The following is a 20,338-nucleotide window of genomic DNA, read 5'->3' on the forward strand; positions in this document are numbered from 1 at the left end:
AAGTGGAAGATTTTAATTTTCGTCTCAGATTTAGGTGAGCCAAAAACTCAATCCGACCCATTATCATCCCTAATTATAATAATTGATAAATTTAATTATAATTTTATTACAATTAAATTAAATTTAATGACCATTTTTAAAAATCAAGTGATTAAAATAATTATTTGGCCGTAGTTTAGGGACTTATAGTGTATGTTACTCTTAAAAAAATATATACCTTTTCGATTGTCAAACATGCAGGCGGCTTCCCCCCACACCTTTATAAATGGAACTGCACAGATTGCTTTAAACTTATCTGCAAAGCCTCTACGAAAACACCACCAAAGAGAAAAGCTCCCTTTATTATTTTTCTAATGGCGGCCGGCTCAACCAAGTGTCACTCCGTCGTCTCCGGAAATAAAGCTGTTTTGGTTCCTTTCGATCAGCGATGTTTCGACCTCGACGCCGCCATTGTTATGCCGCAGAATCCCGGAGCCACGCCTCGTACGGTCATCCGTTTGTTTCCGGACATGCCGACGGGTGATTACGCATGACTAAACCTTGAAACTATATCCAAAAGGAGAAAGAAGATAGAACGATGCACTTCAGCAGTCAGAAGCTCCTCAAGCTGTGCATTCTCAGATTTGTATTCTCGAAGATGGGATGAAAGTCCAGCACAAACCTATAAAACAATGTAGAAATTAGTTATAAATTCTAAATTACAATTTTTCAGAGAGAGGGAGAGAGTAGAAATAGCCCCATGTCTAATCTCTGAGCAATTCCTTAGAAGGAGACAATCCATCATTTATCATCCGACTGACATATCCCTTAAGGTCAGATAGTGAACTAGTCTTTTCCAGATGTCTCAATATCTCTGGGGAAAAACACTAAATTCAGAGAGCTTACCCGAGCCAGTCTAGCCTCTTTTGATTGACCTGTTGAATTGCTGGTTTTAAGCAGTCCTTGAGCCTGAACAAGAACTAAAGAACTAGTGAATATAGCTTTTAAAGTGGAGTCACTCGAGAAGATTCAAGGACATGAACAAGAGCAATTGCCAACTCCGGAAGTTGGTCCTGAACTACCATTGGATGAGTATCGGCATTTTGTTCCCGTGGCTCCTTTTGATTTGCAGGAGTTTCAACTTTTATATCATCTTCTTTTAGTTGAGCTTCAATGTTAACGGGAGAATCGGCAACTAAAGGTTGTGATCTCTCTTGATCAGTCTTTGAAGTAACATCTGCATAGTGGGATTCAATATTTTGACCACAATCACCTAAATGATCTTCACTATCAACCTCAATATCTTTGGCAGCTAGAAGGGAAGAAGGGTGCTCCACAAGAACGTTCGAAGAATTCTCATTGAGAAGCTTGCCATTTGAAGTTGAGCAAGAAGCTTCAGAGATGCCAACAGTTGTATAGATTTCTTCCTGATCATCATCATGTTTAACTACATCATTATGTTTGAAGTTTTGCAAATGAAATCCAAATTCTTAATTTAGAGGACTTATAGGGACTATACCCAGTAATTTACCGGCTTTTCCTAAACGGCGTCGTTGCTTATTATGCGTAGTAAGATTCTGTCGAAGTGGGAAAACAAGCACCAGAGAACCAAAACAATTTTCCGCAGCACGAGCGATCGACGGAAGCTGCTTGCGTCCCCGCCTCCCAGAAAAAAAAAAATGCAAAACCAAACCGAACCACCGTCAGAAGCCAACGCTGAACGAGATGATCAAAAGGAGATGGATTTATCCTCCATCACCTCCCTCGATTTCACCTGCTACCAGCTCCGCGATCTCGACTCGGTGGAATTGCCGCCAAATCTCACCGAGTTAGACCTGACTACGAACCGCTTAACGAGTTTGGACCATCGTATTGCGAATCTCGTTCATCTCAAAAAGCTCTCTTTTCGACAGAATCTCTTCAACGATGCTGCTATCGAGCCGATCTCCCACTGGGACTCGTTATCCGGTCTTGAGGTTATCTTATTCATTTTTTTCCAATTTAATTGGAATTTGTTAAAATTATATGTGTGTGTTTGTGTGAAATTTATGTACCTCTTGTGAATTTAATTTTTTTAATGCACAATTTTATGTTTGTATGAACAAATTACTCTTGAATGTCTGTTTTTTTTATTATTTAATTCTTTATAAAAATGTTTGTAATTATTCTTTTACAATTTGCTTTAGTTTTTTAGCAGTTTTCTGGAATTAAAAGCTAAATAAAAATGAAAAAAATAAGTGCCTAGTGAAGAAGCTTGGGTTTATTTCCCTTTTTGTGCAGGAGTTAATACTAAGGGATAATAAACTGACGAAAATACCAGATGTTGGTATATTCAAAAAGCTCTTGGTTTTTGATGTTTCTTTCAATGAAATCACCTCGCTTCAAGGAATGTCGGAGGCCTCCAGCACAATCAAGGAACTCTATGTCTCCAAAAATGAAGTTTCTAAGATGGAGGAGATTGGCCACTTGCATGACTTGCAAATTCTTGAACTTGGTTCGAACAGGCTACGGGTTAGTACTTAAATAATGTGAACCAAACATCTATTGTTTGTAGCTGGTAGATGGAATTCTTTTGTTGCATGGCATAATCTTTTTGTTAATTTTGGTTTCAGTGTTGAAGGATAAGGTTCGTTAGTTATCATATTAGTAATTTTTCTAGCATAGTCTAATATTTGAATTGCTTTTTTCGATCGTGACATCTTAGGTAATGGAAAATTTGCAAAATTTCTCGAAGTTACAAGAACTTTGGCTAGGAAGGAATCGAATCAAAGTGATAAATCTTTGTGGGCTTAGTTGCATCAAGAAGATTAGCTTTCAAAGTAACCGGTTAACTTCTATGAGAGGGTTGGAGGTATAGCAATTTAAAAATGTAGGTTCTCATAAAGATTTATGTATTTCATAACATATGGTTGAGATTTTTCTTTTGGATTTTTTGTTTTCAAGGAATGCATTGCCCTAGAAGAAATATACCTGAGCCACAATGGTATTTCAAAAATGGAAGGCCTATCAAAATTGGTCAACCTCCGAGTATTAGATGTTTCAACAAATAAGCTAACATCAGTTGATGACATTCAAAACTTAACAAGGTATTTTCCTCTTCTCTCTCTGGGTCTATCATAAGTTGTTGAATAATTTTGTCTGCAGGTTGGAAGACTTATGGCTCAATGACAACAAAATAGAATCACTTGATGGCTTAGCTGAGGCGGTTTCTGGTTCAAGAGAAAAGCTCACCACCATCTACCTTGAAAACAATCCATGTGTATGGTTCACAACTTGCAATCCTTAGAGCCTACAGCTTTTGTTGTTTTTAAATGATTGCAGCATTCATATGATTCAAATGTTTTCTTGTGGCTAATTGGTTGGTTATCTTTATATGTTTGGTTCTCTATATGGCTCAAAGTCGTCGTTGGAACATGATTCATTCTTAATCTGTATGCTATGGAGCTGTGTTTCTTGTCGTGTTTCCCTGATTTCTTATACATAATCTTTTTCTCAATTATGTTTCCTAATTTAATATTTGGTTGAAAACACTAATTACTGACAGTGTATGCCTTTAGTGCATGCTGTATTGTCGCTTCTATCTAAACTTCCTTAGCGGAGTTCAGTGAAGTCTATACTCAATACTCTATACCATCATCCTTACCTTGGCTTATTGCATTCAGTTTAGCTACAGAGTTATTGATATCAACATCTTTTACGTGCACACTTGGTTATCAATTTTGTTGACTTTTCGTAATCGCCTCTTCTGGCTTAGTATTCATTCTTCGATCCTAATCTTCTCTTAATTGATCAACCTTTTTTATTGCAGGCAAAGTCTCCTAACTACAATGTTACCTTGAAACAAATTTTCCCCAATATTCAGCAAATTGATTCTGAAGTATTTGCTTAGATGTTATGGAGGTTCTGAACTGTTTTAGTTATAAATTCGCAGTCATGCGAGCAGTGTGTTAATTGTAACATCTCTTCGGAATCTCGTCGGGTGGAGTTGCCGAGTTTGCATATTTTGCTGGAGGAAAACAGGGTTCTGAAAGTGACCCCCCTAATCCTTTAAAGGGGATTAGGGTCATCATGAGATGATTCGTTAATCATTGTTTTGAACATTCTAAATTTATTGAATTGTAACCTTTTTTTAAGGAATCGTTAATCCTTTAAAGGGGATTAGGGTCAAGTTGAGTTTATAAAATTATAACTCGAAGTCAATTCGAGGCGAAAAATTCGGTTTTTCGAATCGAGTCTTGCTGATTCATGGTGGCGGGCAGTTAGCGTTATACGAGGAGAAGGCAATATATTAGGATGATCGATTTAGAGGTTCCAACTTAATCCGCTAAGATTGTTTCTTAAATTGAGTTCGAAACAAGTTTTCTTAATTTGAGTTTGAAACAGGTTTTGTGAAGGAGAGAACGAGGACAAAATCAAATGAGTAAAAAATTCCTGACTCAGCTATTATAATTCCTTTATATATTAAGATAGTTAAAATAATGCCCTTTCTCTATATTTTTCAATTATTTTCTTTATCTGACCAATAAAATGAGAAAAATATCACTCGTGTTGAATCGGAGGCAATTTTTAGGGTAAACTATACATTTAGTACCTAAAATATCAGTTTTGATTCGTTTTAATACATAAACATTCAATTTGTTCAAAATCATACCTAAAATTTAATTTTCATTTCATTTTAGTATCTCACCATTAGAAACTTAACGCATTTAGCACCTAAACTATCGGTTTTGTTCAATTTTAGTATCTAAAGTTTCAATCTTTTTAAAATTTAACGTTAAATTTTGAACAGGATATTAAAATGAAATAAAAACTAAAGCTTCTAACAACGGGTACTAAAATGAAATAAGTCTAAACTTTAGATATGATTTTGAAAAAATTAAAAGTTTAAGTACTAAAACTGATAGTTTAGGTACTAAACCACAATTTACCCAATTTTTTTTATCTCAAAACTTGGTTTAGATTCGGGACAAATAGGATGAAAGCCTTTAAATTTTGGGTGTGAGTCAAAACAGCAAAAAAAAACCAACCCATCCCGCCACAAGCCAATCCCCACAATGTAACACATAAACGCATCGATGAATGTAAGACCAATATAACAGGTGCGACTCCTTGTAACCATGCATGAATTTACCAATAAAGAACATAAAGATGCTTATCAACGAGAAATAAAGAAAATATCTCACCCAAGATAGCCGGGGGTTAAGATTTCACTCAGCAAGAAACATGTCCAAATTAACGAGATACAGAGCCATGTTTATCAACGTCCTCTTTCGAAACCGATGCGAGATCTACTAGAGCCTCCTTCATACCCATCTCGCATGGAAGAGCCTGCACTTGCTTTCATTGTCCCTCCAGAACCCACTTTGTCCATTGCTTTCTTGCCCTTCTTGACCTCCGTCAAGAACTGATCAAGACCAAATGGATCAGCTTCTTCAACCTCCTTCTCAAACTCGAGTGGCTTGTCTCTTGGACCACTCTTCTCAGAAGTGCCAGTAAACGCCTTGTCTGGTTTGAACCTCTCGGTTTTCATTGACTTCTCTAACTGCTCATCTGCACCACCATACATGTCTGAATCCATGTCTTTCTTCGGCTTGTAGAGTGTCGACAGAGTAGGTTGTGCTGTGAATAGACCTTTGTCGTAGATGTTGTATTGATCGTCCGTTGCAAATCCAGAATCCATTCCTTTCTCCTGGTTGAATAACCTCTGATCATACATTACTTCACCACCTCTTGCGGCACCAGTAGAAGCCATACCAAGAGCAACTTTTTCACTAATATCTCTACCTCTATCTCTCGTAATCTTACTCTTTTTACCCATGGCAGCATCTTTGGCCTCCAGCCTTCTCTCTGTCTCCCTTTCTCTCCGACGCTCTTCACGTATTTTCTCCCTCTGCAACCGCTCCTCCCTTTCTTCCTTTGACTCCTTTGGCATATCCCTTTCTCTTTCTCGTTCTCTTTCCCTCACTGGCTCATAATCCATTCTTGAATCAGTATCCATAGCACTTCTTTCAGACGACATTGGAACAGCAGCTGATGGTGCCACAGTCCCAGTTCTCTCAGAACGAGCTTTAACAGCTAAAGCTCGCAACTCCTTCTCCTTCATCATCATCTCTTTCTGCACCTTTGATCTCATTGCCACAGCTTCTCTAGCCTTCTGCTCTGCAACATACAAAGCCTCAGACAGTTTAGCAAAGTTATCATTAATCTGAACCTCCTGTAAACCTCTTCCATCAGCAGCAAGACGTTTATCCAGTGGAATTGTATATCCTTTTGGATTCTTCCAGTTCAAAGGACATATTAAAGCGTGCCATTTAATAGAGTTATTAAAAATTAAAAAAAATGTGATGCAAGAAAATAAATAATAAAATAAAGATGTAATATAAAAAAATAAATAAAAAAAATATCATAGGCCATCACCAGAATTAATGTAATCGCGTGTCAAACAAAGATAAAAAAATGTAAACGGTGTCGTGGTAAAATTTAATATTTAAGATCATTTGATTACATCAATTAACACTTTTATAGTTTGAAACCATTATGACGATAATATCTCTACAATTTTTTTCTTAACCTATTGATGTTAAACACACACCTTTCAAGTGCATGTCAATTTACATATATAACTATATTGTGAAATATTTTTTTATTTTCAATAAATAAAATAATAAAAATTAAAATATTTATATAAATTGACTTCAGATATTATTATTTTTATCAAATCATCATGAACTACCACGTTAATTTTGAGATTATCATATTAAAAACATAAATTACCACATAAACATGATAAATGTCAATGTTGTTTTATCGTAAAAAATAAATTTATTTATTTAAAAAAAATCTCAAAAATTGAAAAACATCGTATTTCATTAAGGGTCCGTTTGTTTCACTGAAAATGTTTTCCGTGAAACGAATTACATTTTCTGAAAAACATTTTCTGGAAAATGTTTTATGGTGTTTGGAAGATGTTGTGTAAACAATTTTTCACTAGTTTATAATTTTTTAGAAATTATTTATTGTAAACATAAAATATAATAAATAATATTATTTATTATAAAAACTTAATATCATTATTTTAAAAATATTAGAATAATTTATTTAATACTATTTATGCCAATATTATTATTAAAATATTATTTCTATAATTTTATAAATAAAAATATTAACTCTAGTATATTCTATTAAAATAAAAATATGATAAATTATATTGAATATCCTAAAAAATAAAATTTTAAATTTTAAAATTATTAATAAATATATTTTAAGGAATTTTTATAATATTATTAGACTATTATATTAATATTAAATACATAAATAAAAGTATTCACTATTAATAATTCAATAATATTATTTTTAAGAAATTAATAAATAATATAATTTTATTAATAATGTATATATTATTAAAATAAGAATATAATAATCATATATCATTATAATATAATTGAGTATATATTATAATATTATTATTATATTATATTATTAAAAATATTAATAAATAAATTTTAAATATGTTAATAATTAATATTTTTATTAAAATGATACTAAAATATTATATTAATATTAAATTTATAAAATAATATTATTTTGAATATTTATGTTTTGAAGTGTTTAGAAAATGACTTAAGTAAAATTAAACGGTAAATTATTTTTTAGAAAATAGAAAGAAAAATTTGTTGATCATGAAATATTATACATTGACCAATAATGTTAAGACACGTGGCAAAACCACGTAGCACTTAACCAATTAGATGAAACAACATTACCATAAGGTCAAATTTCCATTTTTATAGTCATTTTGGGACAGTGTCTTTAGCTGGGTGTCTCCTCTTCCGAAGTCTTCTTCTTCAGTCTACTCAAAACACATACACGCACAGACCTATAACAAGGTAAACGCCGTCAATGGCGGCCCCGGAGATCTCAACCGCCGCCGTTCCAACGCTGTACACCAACAACGCCTTGAGAAATGCTTTCGGCGGCGTTCTCGCTTTCTTCATCCTCCTCCTTATCGGTGTTATGGCTTTCTCGATCCGTTTATTCTCCGTAAGATCTCTCATTCCTCGCGCTACAAGAACCCTCTAGATCCGATCTGTGATATGCTTTTGAAATTAGTGAATTGCAGCTGAAGATTGACTTATTTTTTATATATTTAATTGATTTCCTAATTTGAATCTCCTGTTTGTATGGTCGAAAAGTTGGAGGAATTGGAGGAAAAAAAGAAGCTATATTTTTTTTCTTTTTCTTTTTGGCAAATGAGCTGCTTAATTATTCGAAACGCTTGTGCACTTTTATGTTTTCAGGTTATAAAATACGAGAGTGTCATTCACGAGTTCGATCCTTACTTTAATTATAGAGTCACTCAGGTAAGTTGACTCAAGTCTCCTCTCTCGTTTACAAATTATTGCTGTTTTCTATTCCTTTATATCTATTTGGCTTAAGTTGCATGCCAAGATTAAGTTATCTTGTTGTTTTCAGTTTCTTGCAAAGAATGGCATATACGAATTCTGGAACTGGTTTGATGATCGAACCTGGTATTCATCACTTGGTGGTTAATATATGAAGTTTATGGTTTTAAGTATGTCATAACTTAGGATTTCTGAATAGCGTGTATTTGTTTTTGGTATAATCAAGGTACCCTCTTGGGCGTGTGATAGGTGGAACTGTTTACCCTGGATTAACTTTGACTGCTGGCACCATATGGTGGTATGTTTTCCTGAATGTCAATACTTAATAGTGGAAGAAACATTTTTTTATTGAATTTTCATGTAAATTTTGCATTACCTGCATTTCACTTGTTTTTCTACCCGTGTTGCTTCAGGTTGTTAAATTCTTTAAATATTCCACTGTCCGTGGAGACTGTTTGTGTTTTCACTGCACCAATATTCTCTGCTTTTGCTTCATGGGCAACATACCTTTTGACTAAGGTCTTTCTTTTTTCCTAATGTGAAGTTGGTTGTTATATTGGTTGTTCACTTCAATTTATTTATTTTTGTTGATATTCTATTGCCTTTTTCACAGGAAGTTAAGGGTACCGGTGCTGGGCTGACAGCTGCTGCTCTTTTGGCCATGGTAAATCATGCAAGAGATACTTGTAGCATTAGAATTGATTCATTCATTATAGTTACTTTGAATTTCAGGTTTGAACAGCAGTGGTTAAGACTCATTTCATACTTGGATACATATATGTTTGCTTTTACCTGCCTGTATATGTATCTTATCACTATATTTGGCTATGCCACTTTGTTAACTTGGTATTAATATGCCTTATGAACTTCCTTCTAGGTTCCATCATATATATCTCGTTCTGTGGCTGGTAGCTATGACAATGAAGCTGTAGCAATATTTGCCTTGATCTTCACTTTTTATCTTTATATAAAGGTAAGACTTTGATTGAAGTGAATTTATTTAATTTCCTATAATTTTGCCTTCTAATGCTTATGGTAAAATCTGATTTTAACGTACTGGCGAATAGTATTAATGTTTTATAGGTGACCTGCTATTTATGTTGCTGGGAATTCCTTTCCATTTATTATTTTCATGTCTGATATTCTCTTCGTTGTTGGTTATTTGCAGACACTAAATACTGGATCTTTGTTCTATGCTACCTTAAATTCAATTGCATACTTTTATATGGTGGGTTTCTTATGCTAATCTATAGCCATGTTGTTATTTTCATTCCATGTTTATGTTTCTCAGTTGATTTGTTTTTCAGGTGTGCTCTTGGGGAGGATATACGTTCATTATTAATCTCATTCCAATGCACGTGCTTCTATGCATTGTAACTGGTCGTTTTTCTTCTCGACTGTACATTGCATATGCTCCTCTTGTAAGTATCTACATGGCTTAGGAAGCTTCATTACGAAGTCAATAAACAGTAGGAACATTTCAGTATGCTATTGAAGAATCATGCTAACAGTTATCAACTACAGTTATCATTTTGCAAAAACTGATGTTTTGTGAGAAACTAGAAGGGATGGGCTTTTGTTGAGGTTAACCTGAACAAAATAAATACATTTTGCAAGAGGCATTAGACTGATTGGCAACGTGCAGAAAACTATAATATTTTTTATCAAAATCCTAATAATTCGAACTTGATATATTTTATGGATACTTGAACTTGTAGGAGGTTGTATAAATGCTTTATATTTAATCTTGACCTTCACTTTTTCTGTGGATAGAAGGTCGTTCTACTAATAATGGTTTGTTCTAGTAATGAGGGAGGCATGTTTAGAAAATGCACCTATTTTTCTTGAATAGAAGACCCAAACTTTATGGAAATTTCTAGTTGGCTTTCTTGATTTTACTTCAAACTGCAGGTTGTTTTGGGAACACTGCTAGCTGCTTTGGTGCCAGTAGTTGGGTTTAATGCTGTCATGACATCGGAACATTTTGCATCATTCTTGGTGAGCTTTTTCCTCTATTTTCACTGAATTTTCTCTTGCCATTTGTAGTATCTTTTTTTTTTTTGCATTTCATTTGTATAGTCAACCCCAAATGGTTTAGCCTGCCTGTCAATAACCTAATCGCCTCTGTCCTAGTCATTTTTACTTGCTAACATTTCATTTTATTAACTGTTCCATTTGAGGAGTTATAGTTATGTGACCAACTGTTGTGCTTAAACGCTCATTGACAGTAACGATTCAAAAAGGTATTTGTGTGCTTTAGAACAAGTGACAAATAAAAGACGGTAGTTTTTTGAAGATCATTTTAGAGTGTAGTAATAGAATCAAGAATTTCCCAAATTTCTCACATCATATTCGGATACCCGACATAGTTCACGTATTTTCCCTTTACCCCTCCCTCCCTCTCTCCCTCCCTCCCTTTTTACTGATTATTGGTTCCTATGATGCTACTCCCTGCCTTTTGATCTATTAGTGTTTTCCCAACTGCAGGTTTTCATTATTCTCCATGTGGTTGCTTTTGCGTACTATATCAAAGGGATTCTTACCCCCAAAATGTTTAAAGTTGCTGTGACACTTGTTGTATCTGTTGGCCTGTAAGCTTTCCTTCTCTTCTGTTCCTGCAATTCTTCAGGGAAACATGAATCGACATACTAACGGCAACTAACAACAATATATAGGTAGTATATTATGATTTAAACTTTCAATCTATTCAGTGTACATTGAACAATAATTTACTATTTAAAGTTGCTGTGATACTTGTTGTATCTATTGGCCTGTAAGCTTTCCTTCTATTCTCCTCCTGTAATATTTTCAGGGAAACATGAATTGATATACGGATGGAAACTAAGAGCAAAATGTAGTGAATTGTTATGATTTAATCTTTCTTATTAATCAATTTGGCATGCATTGAACGGAAATTATATTGTGTCTGGACTTTCTTAGTAACTGGTAAGCATTTGAATTAGATTGAGGATTAAATTATCTCATATAATTTCTGTTCTCAGGGCAGTATGTTGTGCTGTTATAGCTGTTCTTATAGCACTAGTAGCTTCCAGTCCAACAAAGGGATGGAGTGGACGAAGCTTAAGTCTACTTGACCCGTAAGTACCTATTTCATTCTATTACCTTCCATGTTAATTGCTCTTGGGTGAAACTGTGAATGAAAAGATGGTGGCAGGAATTGTAATAAAGGTTGGTGCAGTCTGAAGCACCTTGAAACTGAGGTTATCCAGACATCTTGGTTTGGTATGGATCTACTTTGTAGGGGCCTTTTGTTCTGTGCAAATTCTTTAAATCTTGGATCTGAATGACATACCAGAAAACTATCTAATCTGTTAGCATTAAGTGGGTTTCACATTCAAACAGTATTTTTGCTTAGATACCTTAGTGTCATTTGTTCAGCCAATAGTCGTTCAAAATGAGCTGGGTAACTTCTTTTCCATTTTTTACTGCTTCTTGACAGGACTTATGCAAGCAAATATATACCAATCATTGCTAGTGTTAGTGAACATCAACCACCAACATGGCCATCTTATTTCATGGACATTAATGTTTTAGCATTCTTGGTTCCAGCTGGTATCATTGTAAGTTGCAAGCTTTTGAATGGACCATGTTGCCCTTTATTCCTATAAGTGAAGTTCATGTAGTATGATCAATAATTGTTCTTGTCCTTTTTTGAAGGCATGCTTTTCTCCTTTATCAGATGCAAGCTCATTCGTGGTCCTGTATATTGCAACATCTGTATATTTCTCTGGAGTAATGGTAAGAGGAATATAGACAATCAATTTGAGGCCATCACTCCATATTTTTATATGCTAATAGTGTGGAGCCTTTTATGGTCTAATTATACAGGTGCGTCTAATGCTTGTGTTTGCTCCAGCTGCATGCATCACATCTGGAATTGCTCTCTCCCAAGCTTTTGATGTTTTCACCCGATCAATTAAGTTTCAGCTTCCTGGAATATCAAGCAATACAGAAGTTGATGTAAGCAGGCTCTGTTTATCAATTCTAAAAGTTTGTTCTCAACCAATCATTTGATGAATTCATTTAGCCACAGGACTAAAATTATTTTCTGCTGCTTCTGAACAATAAGGCTGCAGAAACTAGTTCTGCTACCGCTAAAGCACAGAATGATGCAGTAAAAACTGAAAAATCTGAAGAGACGTCAAAGAATCGTCCCTCAAAGAAGAGCAAGAAGAAGGAAAAGGAGGAAAAACCTTCAACCAAAGCCAAATCTGAGAAGAAGAGGCTTCTTGCTTTACCTTTGGATTCATCTGTGATTTCTCTTCTTCTACTCATCTTGTTGGGTGCCTTCTATGTGGTACTTTGGTTTCCCTTTTATATCCTCTAATTTCTTGTTTTTGCCAGTGTTCCTCATTGTAGAAGTTAATATGATGGTAATCTGTAACTTCTGAGAGGTTGTTCTGGTTGTAAGGATTTGTCTATGTTATCATCTGCTGGGTCTAGAACCTGCATGGCTGCATTAGGTATATGATTGAAAGGATGTGACAAGAAAAAGAGAGAGGAATGATAACTATTCGTACGGAAAATATATTTTATTTTTTAAACTGTTAGGAACAATATCACCATCTCAATGAGCTTTAAGATATAAGAAAATCGTAAATTTCTGTCGAATTCTTCTCAAATGCTGCAGTGCTGCTTTCATATAGAATACTTGTTCCCTTCTGATATTTAGTCTTGTTTCAACGTGTCATACAAAAGTCCCTAAATGATAGTTAATATGATTATTCTTATGGCATTTAAAAGCTAGTGATCTCTCCTTTTTTGACAACAATGTGGCTGACATTAATGTAGCCTATGATTTAAAAGTCATTCTGTTGGAAATATCTATATATTGAAATAGAATTAAACTTTGTTACTAGTTCTTTTTTTCTCCTGTAACTGGAATTTCCTTTCTTGTTGATTTAATTGCATTCCTCCACATTAAAGCACTTCCCTTTGCAGGTTCATTGTGTATGGGCAGCAGCCGAAGCTTATTCAGCCCCTTCTATAGTTTTAACATCCCGTTCTCATGATGGTCTACATGTTTTTGATGATTTTAGAGAGGCTTATGCTTGGTTGCGACATAATACTGATGTTGATGATAAAGTAAGTTCTCTGTGGTAATTCTCCACTTAGATTTTCTAGATTTCAGACATTCTATTTTCCAGCATTCAAATTTCTGATTAGGCATCCAGTCTTATTGGCTTGATGTTTTTCTTCACACTTATTTTTGTGGAATAAATAATGTAAAAAAAAGAGAATATTTCGAGCTGTATGATATATGCTGATAAGTTGAGCATATAATGGGTTGGCTCTGATTTGTTATCAGTGATAATTTTTGCAGATTTATGTATTTTCTTCTTATTTAGGAATGAACTGTTTCTGCCTGTAGTGGCTTGCTTTTTGTTGATTGTAACATATTTTATCAAATAAGTTGTCTGAGAAACGAAGTTTAGTTTGACTGTGCCAAGTGGATCTCCTCACAGGTTGCATCTTGGTGGGACTACGGTTACCAAACCACCGCTATGGCTAACCGCACTGTCATTGTTGACAATAACACCTGGAACAATACTCATATTGCAACTGTTGGTACTGCCATGTCTTCACCTGAAAAGGCAGCTTGGGAAATTTTCCACTCTTTGGATGTAAAATATGTTCTAGTCGTCTTTGGAGGTTCGGATTTTTCTTTCTTTACTTGAAATGCACTGCCTTAATTTATTATCATTCTGACATCTAATTCGCTCATTAGGTCTCGTTGGCTACCCCAGTGATGATATTAACAAGTTCCTGTGGATGGTTCGAATTGGAGGAGGTGTGTTTCCCCATATCAAGGAACCTGATTACCTGGTAAGTTCGCTCTGCTAGCACTGCCGTAAAAATCCACCGTTATTCCATTATTTGGCTTCTCTTTCGTTCTTGGAGACCAAATCATGCTTGTCTAATATTTTCTTGGTTTCTCGTAATAGAATGTTACCGCACGTTTACTTGTTATAATTATTAACTGTTACGTAAGTTGCTCTCTACAGAGAGATGGTCAGTATCGGATTGATTCCCAGGCCACTCCAACCATGCTGAACTGTTTAATGTATAAACTCTCTTATTACAGGTCTGCTGCTGTCAACTCTCGAGTTTATATGTGCTTTTGGTCAGTTTTTGCTTTTAGTTCAAGTACTTCATCCCTTAAATTACATGTCTACAGGTTCGTAGAAACCGATGGGAAAGGCTATGATAGAGTTCGGCAGACAGAAATTGGAAAGAAATATTTTAAACTCACTCATTTTGAGGAGGTACGATAATCATAATTTTCATTTATATTCGAATAGCACCTCAGACATACGAATCATGAAAATTAACCAATACTATTTGTTCAAATAATTTCTCCATGAAACATTTCGTTTACTGCCTGGCATTCGGATCGTTTGGCAATTTGATAGTGTAGCCTATGCGGCGGATGATTTCCCCTGTTCAAGCATATAGCCATGATAAGATATTCTCTGGTCTTTGGTCAATTTAGGTATTCACAACTCATCATTGGATGGTTCGGATTTATAAACTGAAGCCCCCCAAGAACAGGATTCGAGGAAAATCGAAGAAATCGAAATCGGTACATATAATCATAGATTATCTCCATGATCCACACACATGGATGCGCGAGCACACCGAGAGGCACGAACATTTCATATATTTTTTTCTTTAATTCTAACTTTATATGTTTTTGCAGAAGACTAGCTCAACATCAAACAGGGCTAAGAGAAGTGGAACAGGAAAGAAGAATCCATGGCACTGAGGAACAGAAACATTTTACAACAATGGTGAAGTATCTGTTAACCCTATATAGAACTGTTTGCGGGATGGGGCCTTTTAGAGAGAATGATTTGATTCTTTTTGAGGCAACGGTAGGCTATTTTCCTCTATTAGTTTTACAAACAAAACAATCAAATCAAACAGGACTTTCGAAACACTCAAACTTGGATCTTTGCAAACTGTTCTAAATGATCAAAATGTCTTATCACGTCGGTTTTCTGGCAAAGTCAGCACCCAACCAATTTTTGTAGCACTTATTTGTTTGGTTTAATTTTGTTATGAAAATTGGGGAGATAATGACGAGTAAATTAAAAGATAGAAAACAAGAATGTTAAGATTTGTATGAATATCTTAAGAATAAAAAATCATAGGTAGAAGGGAGATTATAAATGAAATGATAAAGATCCGTCATTACAAGATCCTTTAACAATTCTAAAGATATTTAATAATAAGGGTTAAATACACAAATGGTTCCTCGATTATAGGTATTGTTTTATTGAGTTCTATTATTATTAAAAAGTTATAAAATGATCATCCGATTATGGAGTGGTGTTTTGTTGAGTTATTTGATTATTAAAAGTTATAAAATGATCACCTGACTATTTATTATGTTTTAAACTTATTATTTTTCGTTAAATTTTGATGGTATTTTGAGTTGAACGTTAATTATTTAAGTACTTAATGTAATATGATAAAATCTGACTTTAGAATTTCATATGGTTATCATATTTCAATCATTATGTTAACAATTAACTCAGAAAATTAATAATTTTTTAACGAAAAATGATGAGTTTAAAACATAATGAATATTCGAGTGATCATTTTGTAATTTCTAATAGTCAAGGGATTTAATAAAGTAACATTTTATATTAAAGGATTATTTTATAATTTTTTTAATAATTGAAAGACTAAATAAATTAATATCTTATAATTAAGAGACTATTCAGGTATTTACCCTAATAATAAATATATTTTTGTACGGATTGAATATGCGGTGAGATTTATATGGATTCAACTCAATGCTATGAGCCATGGATCCTCGTCTTTCTCTTAACTCATTTCAAGGTAAATTATACGTTTAATATTTAAATTATTAGTTTTTGTTTATTTAATATTTATATTTTTAATTATTTTTAAAATCATACTTAAATTTTAGGTTTTGTTTCATTTTAGTACAACGATTTAACATTAAATTTTGTTTTTTTAGTTTAAATATTAAAACTCATAGCTTATATACTAAACACGTTAAATTATTAACGGTAGAATAATAAAATGAAGCAAAAATTATACATTATGTATGGTTTTGAAAAAAATTAAAAATTTATACAATAAGTATAATTTTGAAGAAAAAAAATTAAAAATTTATGTACTAAAACAGATTAAGTGTATTTTTGACTAAAAGCATAATAAAATAACATGTTTGATCTAAAACACATCAAATTTGGGACATAATATTTTAGGTATCGACTGAATTGGACTTTATGACACTGATTTAATATATCAATTGACGTAAACCTTCAATAATTTTTCTCAATTTAATATTTGGAAATATTTTTGTTAAGTTCACCATCAGCAAAGCTAGCCTTGATGCTGAGCTCCACCATGCACTATTGAGCAATTGGCATTCGAGAACAACAAATTATCAAACCTAACTTTCACCCTGCAGTTTTGGTTGTATTGACTCATAATGTTTCATCCATCATCCTCACCCTCCATGGATATCGATATTATAATGCTCGGAAGCACTTGACTGTCGCCGGCGGAGCATTGTATCCTTTTCTTCTTATGAGGTTGCCCCACACCAGGTATGAATCACCTCAAGCCTTTTATAATACCGTCATTCGATGGTTTTCACCGGAATCAAGGAATTTGTCAGAGTTTCTTTGACAAGTTGTAATCAAGGAACTTGGCCGCCGACTCGTCATTCCGGTAACAGAAAACTCGCAAGAGTGTGTTCGGTTCCATGGAACTCCACTGACCAGAGGTTGGTGGCAGTGGAAGTTTGGATTTGGCAGAAGAACCGTAACTCTGTAGTCATGTATTTGAATTGTTCGATCAGGCTGTCCGTATCAGTATGAAATAATGGGAGGATGGCCTTAACTGTGGTTGAAAACTTTTCGATCAAATCAGCCGGAAGTCCATCACCGTTGGACCAAAATAAATCTTTCAAGAACTTAAAATCTTCTGCTATTGCTTCGTGATCTTGCAGGCTGAAAACACAAGCAGGGCCTCCGGCAAGTAAAACCAGTAGGAAACCAATATGATTAGGGGTTATGGACAGGATTTACAGGCACTGGCTCTTTATGAAAAATTGTTGCAAGAAAAGTTGAAACCTGATAATATAACGTTTGTGGCTGTTCTATCTGCTTGTAGCCATGCTGGTTTAGTTCAAGGACATCGATATTCCGATTCTATCAGTAAACGGCATGCATTAGTGCCCTCTTCTGATCACTATGCATGCATGATCAATCTCTTCGGCCGTTCCGGTTGCACGAGAGAATGGATCTAACGAACAATATTCTGGTCAACCCTTCTTTCTGTCTGTGCAGTAAATGGCGACATTGAACACGCGGAGATGGCTGCTAAGCGTCTCTTTGAATCGGACCCCCTTAATGCAGGACCTTATATCATGCTTTCCAATACGTGTGCCGCCCTTGGAAGATGGGAAGATGTCCAATCAGTGAGATCTCTCATACAGTTGGATCGAGATCGATAACGAAGTTCACAAGTTTGTAGCAGAAGATGCAACTCATAATGTGGTAGAAGAGAAAAAAATTCGCAATTTCGCATCCATTTGTTCATGAAGCTTGTGTCTAAAGTTATAGGGAGGCCGAACATGTTGAGAGATTCAAACAGCTTCCATCATTTCGTCGATGGGAAGTTGCTCCTGCAAGGATTACTGGTTAGCAATAGTTGGAAAATTCGATTTTTTTCCGAGATGAGTCGGGTTTTGTTCAACCGGAAATTTCAGCAGATTCTTAGCAAGTTATTATGGGCCTCTAAAAGTATATTGGGATGGGCTGGATTGGCCCATTTTGGTAAAGAGCACAAGTGAGCCAAGCCTCAACTACAAAGTATATTAGGTACAACATGTTTTTCTTTTTGTATAATCACATGTATTCGATCTATTGATCCACTAATCCGGATGAGGTACTGCAGAGGCAAGGACAACCCTCCCAACCCAGTTTGTTTCATTCGCAATCGCCAAGATTCGAACCTCTGACCTTGCTTAAGGGATGTAATGTCTCGTCCCACAAGACCAACTGGTTGTTGGTATTATGTACAACATTTTGATCACAAAATAAATGTAGCTTTTCTTGTTGGTTAGTGAGTTGCGACTCAAAAGTTGCATGGACTGGATCAAGAATTCTCAAAATGTTTATTATACAAATTGGTCCTTGAAGTTGGCAAATATTTTCAGATATGTACATGTGTCATGACGTGATTCATTGTTGAAGTGCCACTTCAGGACTAGGTACTAATCTGAGACAAAAAAATTAAGCATCAATTCGAGAAAATTGACAAATTTGGGTGGTAATTAGTATAATTAGCGTATCATTTTAATCACAGTCAAAATCAAATCCCTTTACTTTCTAGTGCCATTATCACCATCATCAACCCTCTTTCCCCTACTTAATTCCAGCCTCCCATCCAAGAATAATTGTAGCAAAATCTAAAAAATATTATACCATAATAAACCAGAATTAAAATCAGCCTATTATAAATGGGTTGGTTCAAGTCTATGTGTTTGCAGAAAATCTTCGTCGGAAGACTCATCTACCAAAGTCAAGTATGGGACACAGGTCTATTCGGATTAGTCAGTTAGATACATATTTAGCCAAAAGAAAAAAATACTATATATATTTGTATCGGGTGTAGACAAATGCGAGTTTTTATATTAAAATTTACGAGTTTAAGATTGGATGGAACTTTTTTAAACCCACATGGAGATCGAATTCAAATGAAAGGATATAATTATCGAGTAAGATCGGATTAGTCGGAAATCAGACAAATTACAATCCCTATACGCCATAGATGCAGTCAAATGCAAATGGTAAGGTCAGCGTGGGATAAAGCCAGTGAACCTGCCATGTTGTCTTCTACTCTACCTCTACTAAAAAACAAATCTTGAGATAAACTATATTCAAACTTGTATTCGTTCCAACCATACAAATTTGTATTCATTGCAGATATTGTTTCAATGGAGAGAAAAAAGGAAGAAAAGAAAATCATGAAACCCATTTTTCACAAGGGAATCAAAATGCAAGAAAAGTTATGGGCTATGGGACAGCCACCCCACCACCAGGACTCCAAGTAGGGGTGGATCGAGAGGACGGGTGAGGGCAGTCGTCCCCTAAAAATTTAAAATTACTATATATTTTAAAAATTTTTCTATGTATTTCTTATTGAAAATCTATTTCGGCCTTAGAATTTTAGTTCATCCCCTAAGCTTAAATTCACCCCTAATATAAAATCTTGCGTTTGTCCCTAACATCAAATGTACCTTCCTTTCACCATTGATGAATCTGTTGCCACCCAAGACAAAAGTGGTTCGATATCATTAGCCGAAAGGGTGTAAAAGTACGTGTGAAGGGCTAAGAGATTATAGGAGGGTTAACATACGATTTTATACGATTTTATGTTAGGAGTGAATTTAAACTTATAAAATTTTAAGGGAAAAAACTTAAATTTATAAATTTTAAGAGAGCAAAAACAGATTTTCAACAAAAAATATAAAAATAAACCTAAAATATATAATAATTTTAAAATTTCAATGAACGACTGTACATGTCCGCCTAGATCTATCCATGGTTAACAGATTCTTCATTGGATCAATGTGTTGGATTATTTAGGGATGGATAGGAGAAATAATTGTATTTTAAGGGTAAATTGTGTGTTTAGTGCATAAATTATTAGTTTTTGTTCATTTTAGTATCTAAACTTTCAATTTTTTTAAAATCATGCCTAAAATTTAGTTTTTGTTTCCTTTTAATACCCGTTTGAAATTTAACGTTAAGTTTTGAAAAAAATTAAAAGTTTAGGTACTAAAATGGACAAGAACTGATAGTTTAGGTACGAAACGCGTTAAGTTTTTAATGGCGGGATATTAAAATGAAACAAAAACTAAACGTTAGGTATGATTTTGAAAAATA

At 34.4% G+C, this 20,338-nt stretch overlaps 3 protein-coding genes across 5 annotated transcripts; 2 read left to right on the forward strand and 1 right to left on the reverse strand.

Annotated features, from left to right (window-relative positions):
- Window positions 1-1,589: 1,589 nt before the first annotated feature.
- On the forward strand, window positions 1,590-4,112 carry LOC120124263 (protein phosphatase 1 regulatory inhibitor subunit PPP1R7 homolog). Of its 2 annotated transcripts, XM_039142966.1 has the most exons (7): window positions 1,590-1,955; window positions 2,260-2,490; window positions 2,684-2,830; window positions 2,923-3,065; window positions 3,124-3,238; window positions 3,788-3,915; window positions 3,955-4,112. In XM_039142966.1, exons 1-6 carry the CDS (start codon window positions 1,659-1,661, stop codon window positions 3,866-3,868), a joined length of 1,014 nt encoding a protein of 337 aa, XP_038998897.1. In that variant the 5' UTR covers window positions 1,590-1,658; the 3' UTR covers window positions 3,869-3,915; window positions 3,955-4,112. The 2 variants fall into 2 exon arrangements, with proteins under 2 accessions (XP_038998897.1, XP_038998896.1); XM_039142965.1 differs by having other exon boundaries at window positions 3,788-4,112.
- Window positions 4,113-5,147: 1,035 nt separating this feature from the next.
- Window positions 5,148-6,274, reverse strand: LOC120124213 (SNW/SKI-interacting protein A-like; the record flags this gene model as incomplete). The annotated part of the gene is made up of 1 exon (XM_039142928.1): window positions 5,148-6,274. A coding segment is annotated over one exon (1,038 nt), but the record flags the coding sequence as incomplete, so codon positions are not given.
- Window positions 6,275-7,782: 1,508 nt separating this feature from the next.
- On the forward strand, window positions 7,783-15,393 carry LOC120124260 (dolichyl-diphosphooligosaccharide--protein glycosyltransferase subunit STT3A-like). 2 transcript variants are annotated; one of them, XM_039142960.1, is made up of 23 exons: window positions 7,783-8,019; window positions 8,277-8,339; window positions 8,452-8,507; window positions 8,608-8,679; window positions 8,795-8,900; window positions 8,995-9,045; window positions 9,259-9,354; window positions 9,550-9,609; window positions 9,689-9,802; window positions 10,293-10,379; window positions 10,869-10,972; window positions 11,384-11,479; window positions 11,842-11,962; window positions 12,060-12,140; window positions 12,231-12,362; window positions 12,472-12,699; window positions 13,344-13,487; window positions 13,868-14,054; window positions 14,131-14,228; window positions 14,408-14,487; window positions 14,581-14,668; window positions 14,896-14,985; window positions 15,100-15,393. In XM_039142960.1, the coding sequence occupies exons 1-23, from the start codon at window positions 7,879-7,881 to the stop codon at window positions 15,166-15,168; spliced, it is 2,364 nt and encodes a 787-aa protein (XP_038998891.1). In that variant the 5' UTR covers window positions 7,783-7,878; the 3' UTR covers window positions 15,169-15,393. The 2 variants fall into 2 exon arrangements, with proteins under 2 accessions (XP_038998891.1, XP_038998892.1); XM_039142961.1 differs by having other exon boundaries at window positions 15,103-15,393.
- Window positions 15,394-20,338: the final 4,945 nt, after the last annotated feature.

This window comes from Hibiscus syriacus, unplaced genomic scaffold, assembly GCF_006381635.1.
Source record: "Hibiscus syriacus cultivar Baekdansim isolate YM2019G1 unplaced genomic scaffold, ASM638163v2 tig00110415_pilon, whole genome shotgun sequence".
NCBI classification, from domain to species: Eukaryota; Viridiplantae; Streptophyta; class Magnoliopsida; order Malvales; family Malvaceae; genus Hibiscus; species Hibiscus syriacus.

Excerpts from the sequence above, each read along its gene's own strand:
- LOC120124263 (XM_039142965.1), top strand. The coding sequence starts at position 1,659 with ATGCAAAACCAAACCGAACCACCGTCAGAAGCCAACGCTGAACGAGAT. Across the intron at positions 1,956-2,259 it reads ACTCGTTATCCGGTCTTGAG|GAGTTAATACTAAGGGATAA; the intron begins GTTATCTTATTC and ends CTTTTTGTGCAG. Across the intron at positions 2,491-2,683 it reads TTGGTTCGAACAGGCTACGG|GTAATGGAAAATTTGCAAAA; the intron begins GTTAGTACTTAA and ends GTGACATCTTAG.
- LOC120124260 (XM_039142960.1), top strand. The coding sequence starts at position 7,879 with ATGGCGGCCCCGGAGATCTCAACCGCCGCCGTTCCAACGCTGTACACC. Across the intron at positions 9,046-9,258 it reads CTGCTGCTCTTTTGGCCATG|GTTCCATCATATATATCTCG; the intron begins GTAAATCATGCA and ends ACTTCCTTCTAG. Across the intron at positions 14,986-15,099 it reads AATCGAAGAAATCGAAATCG|CAGAAGACTAGCTCAACATC; the intron begins GTACATATAATC and ends TATATGTTTTTG.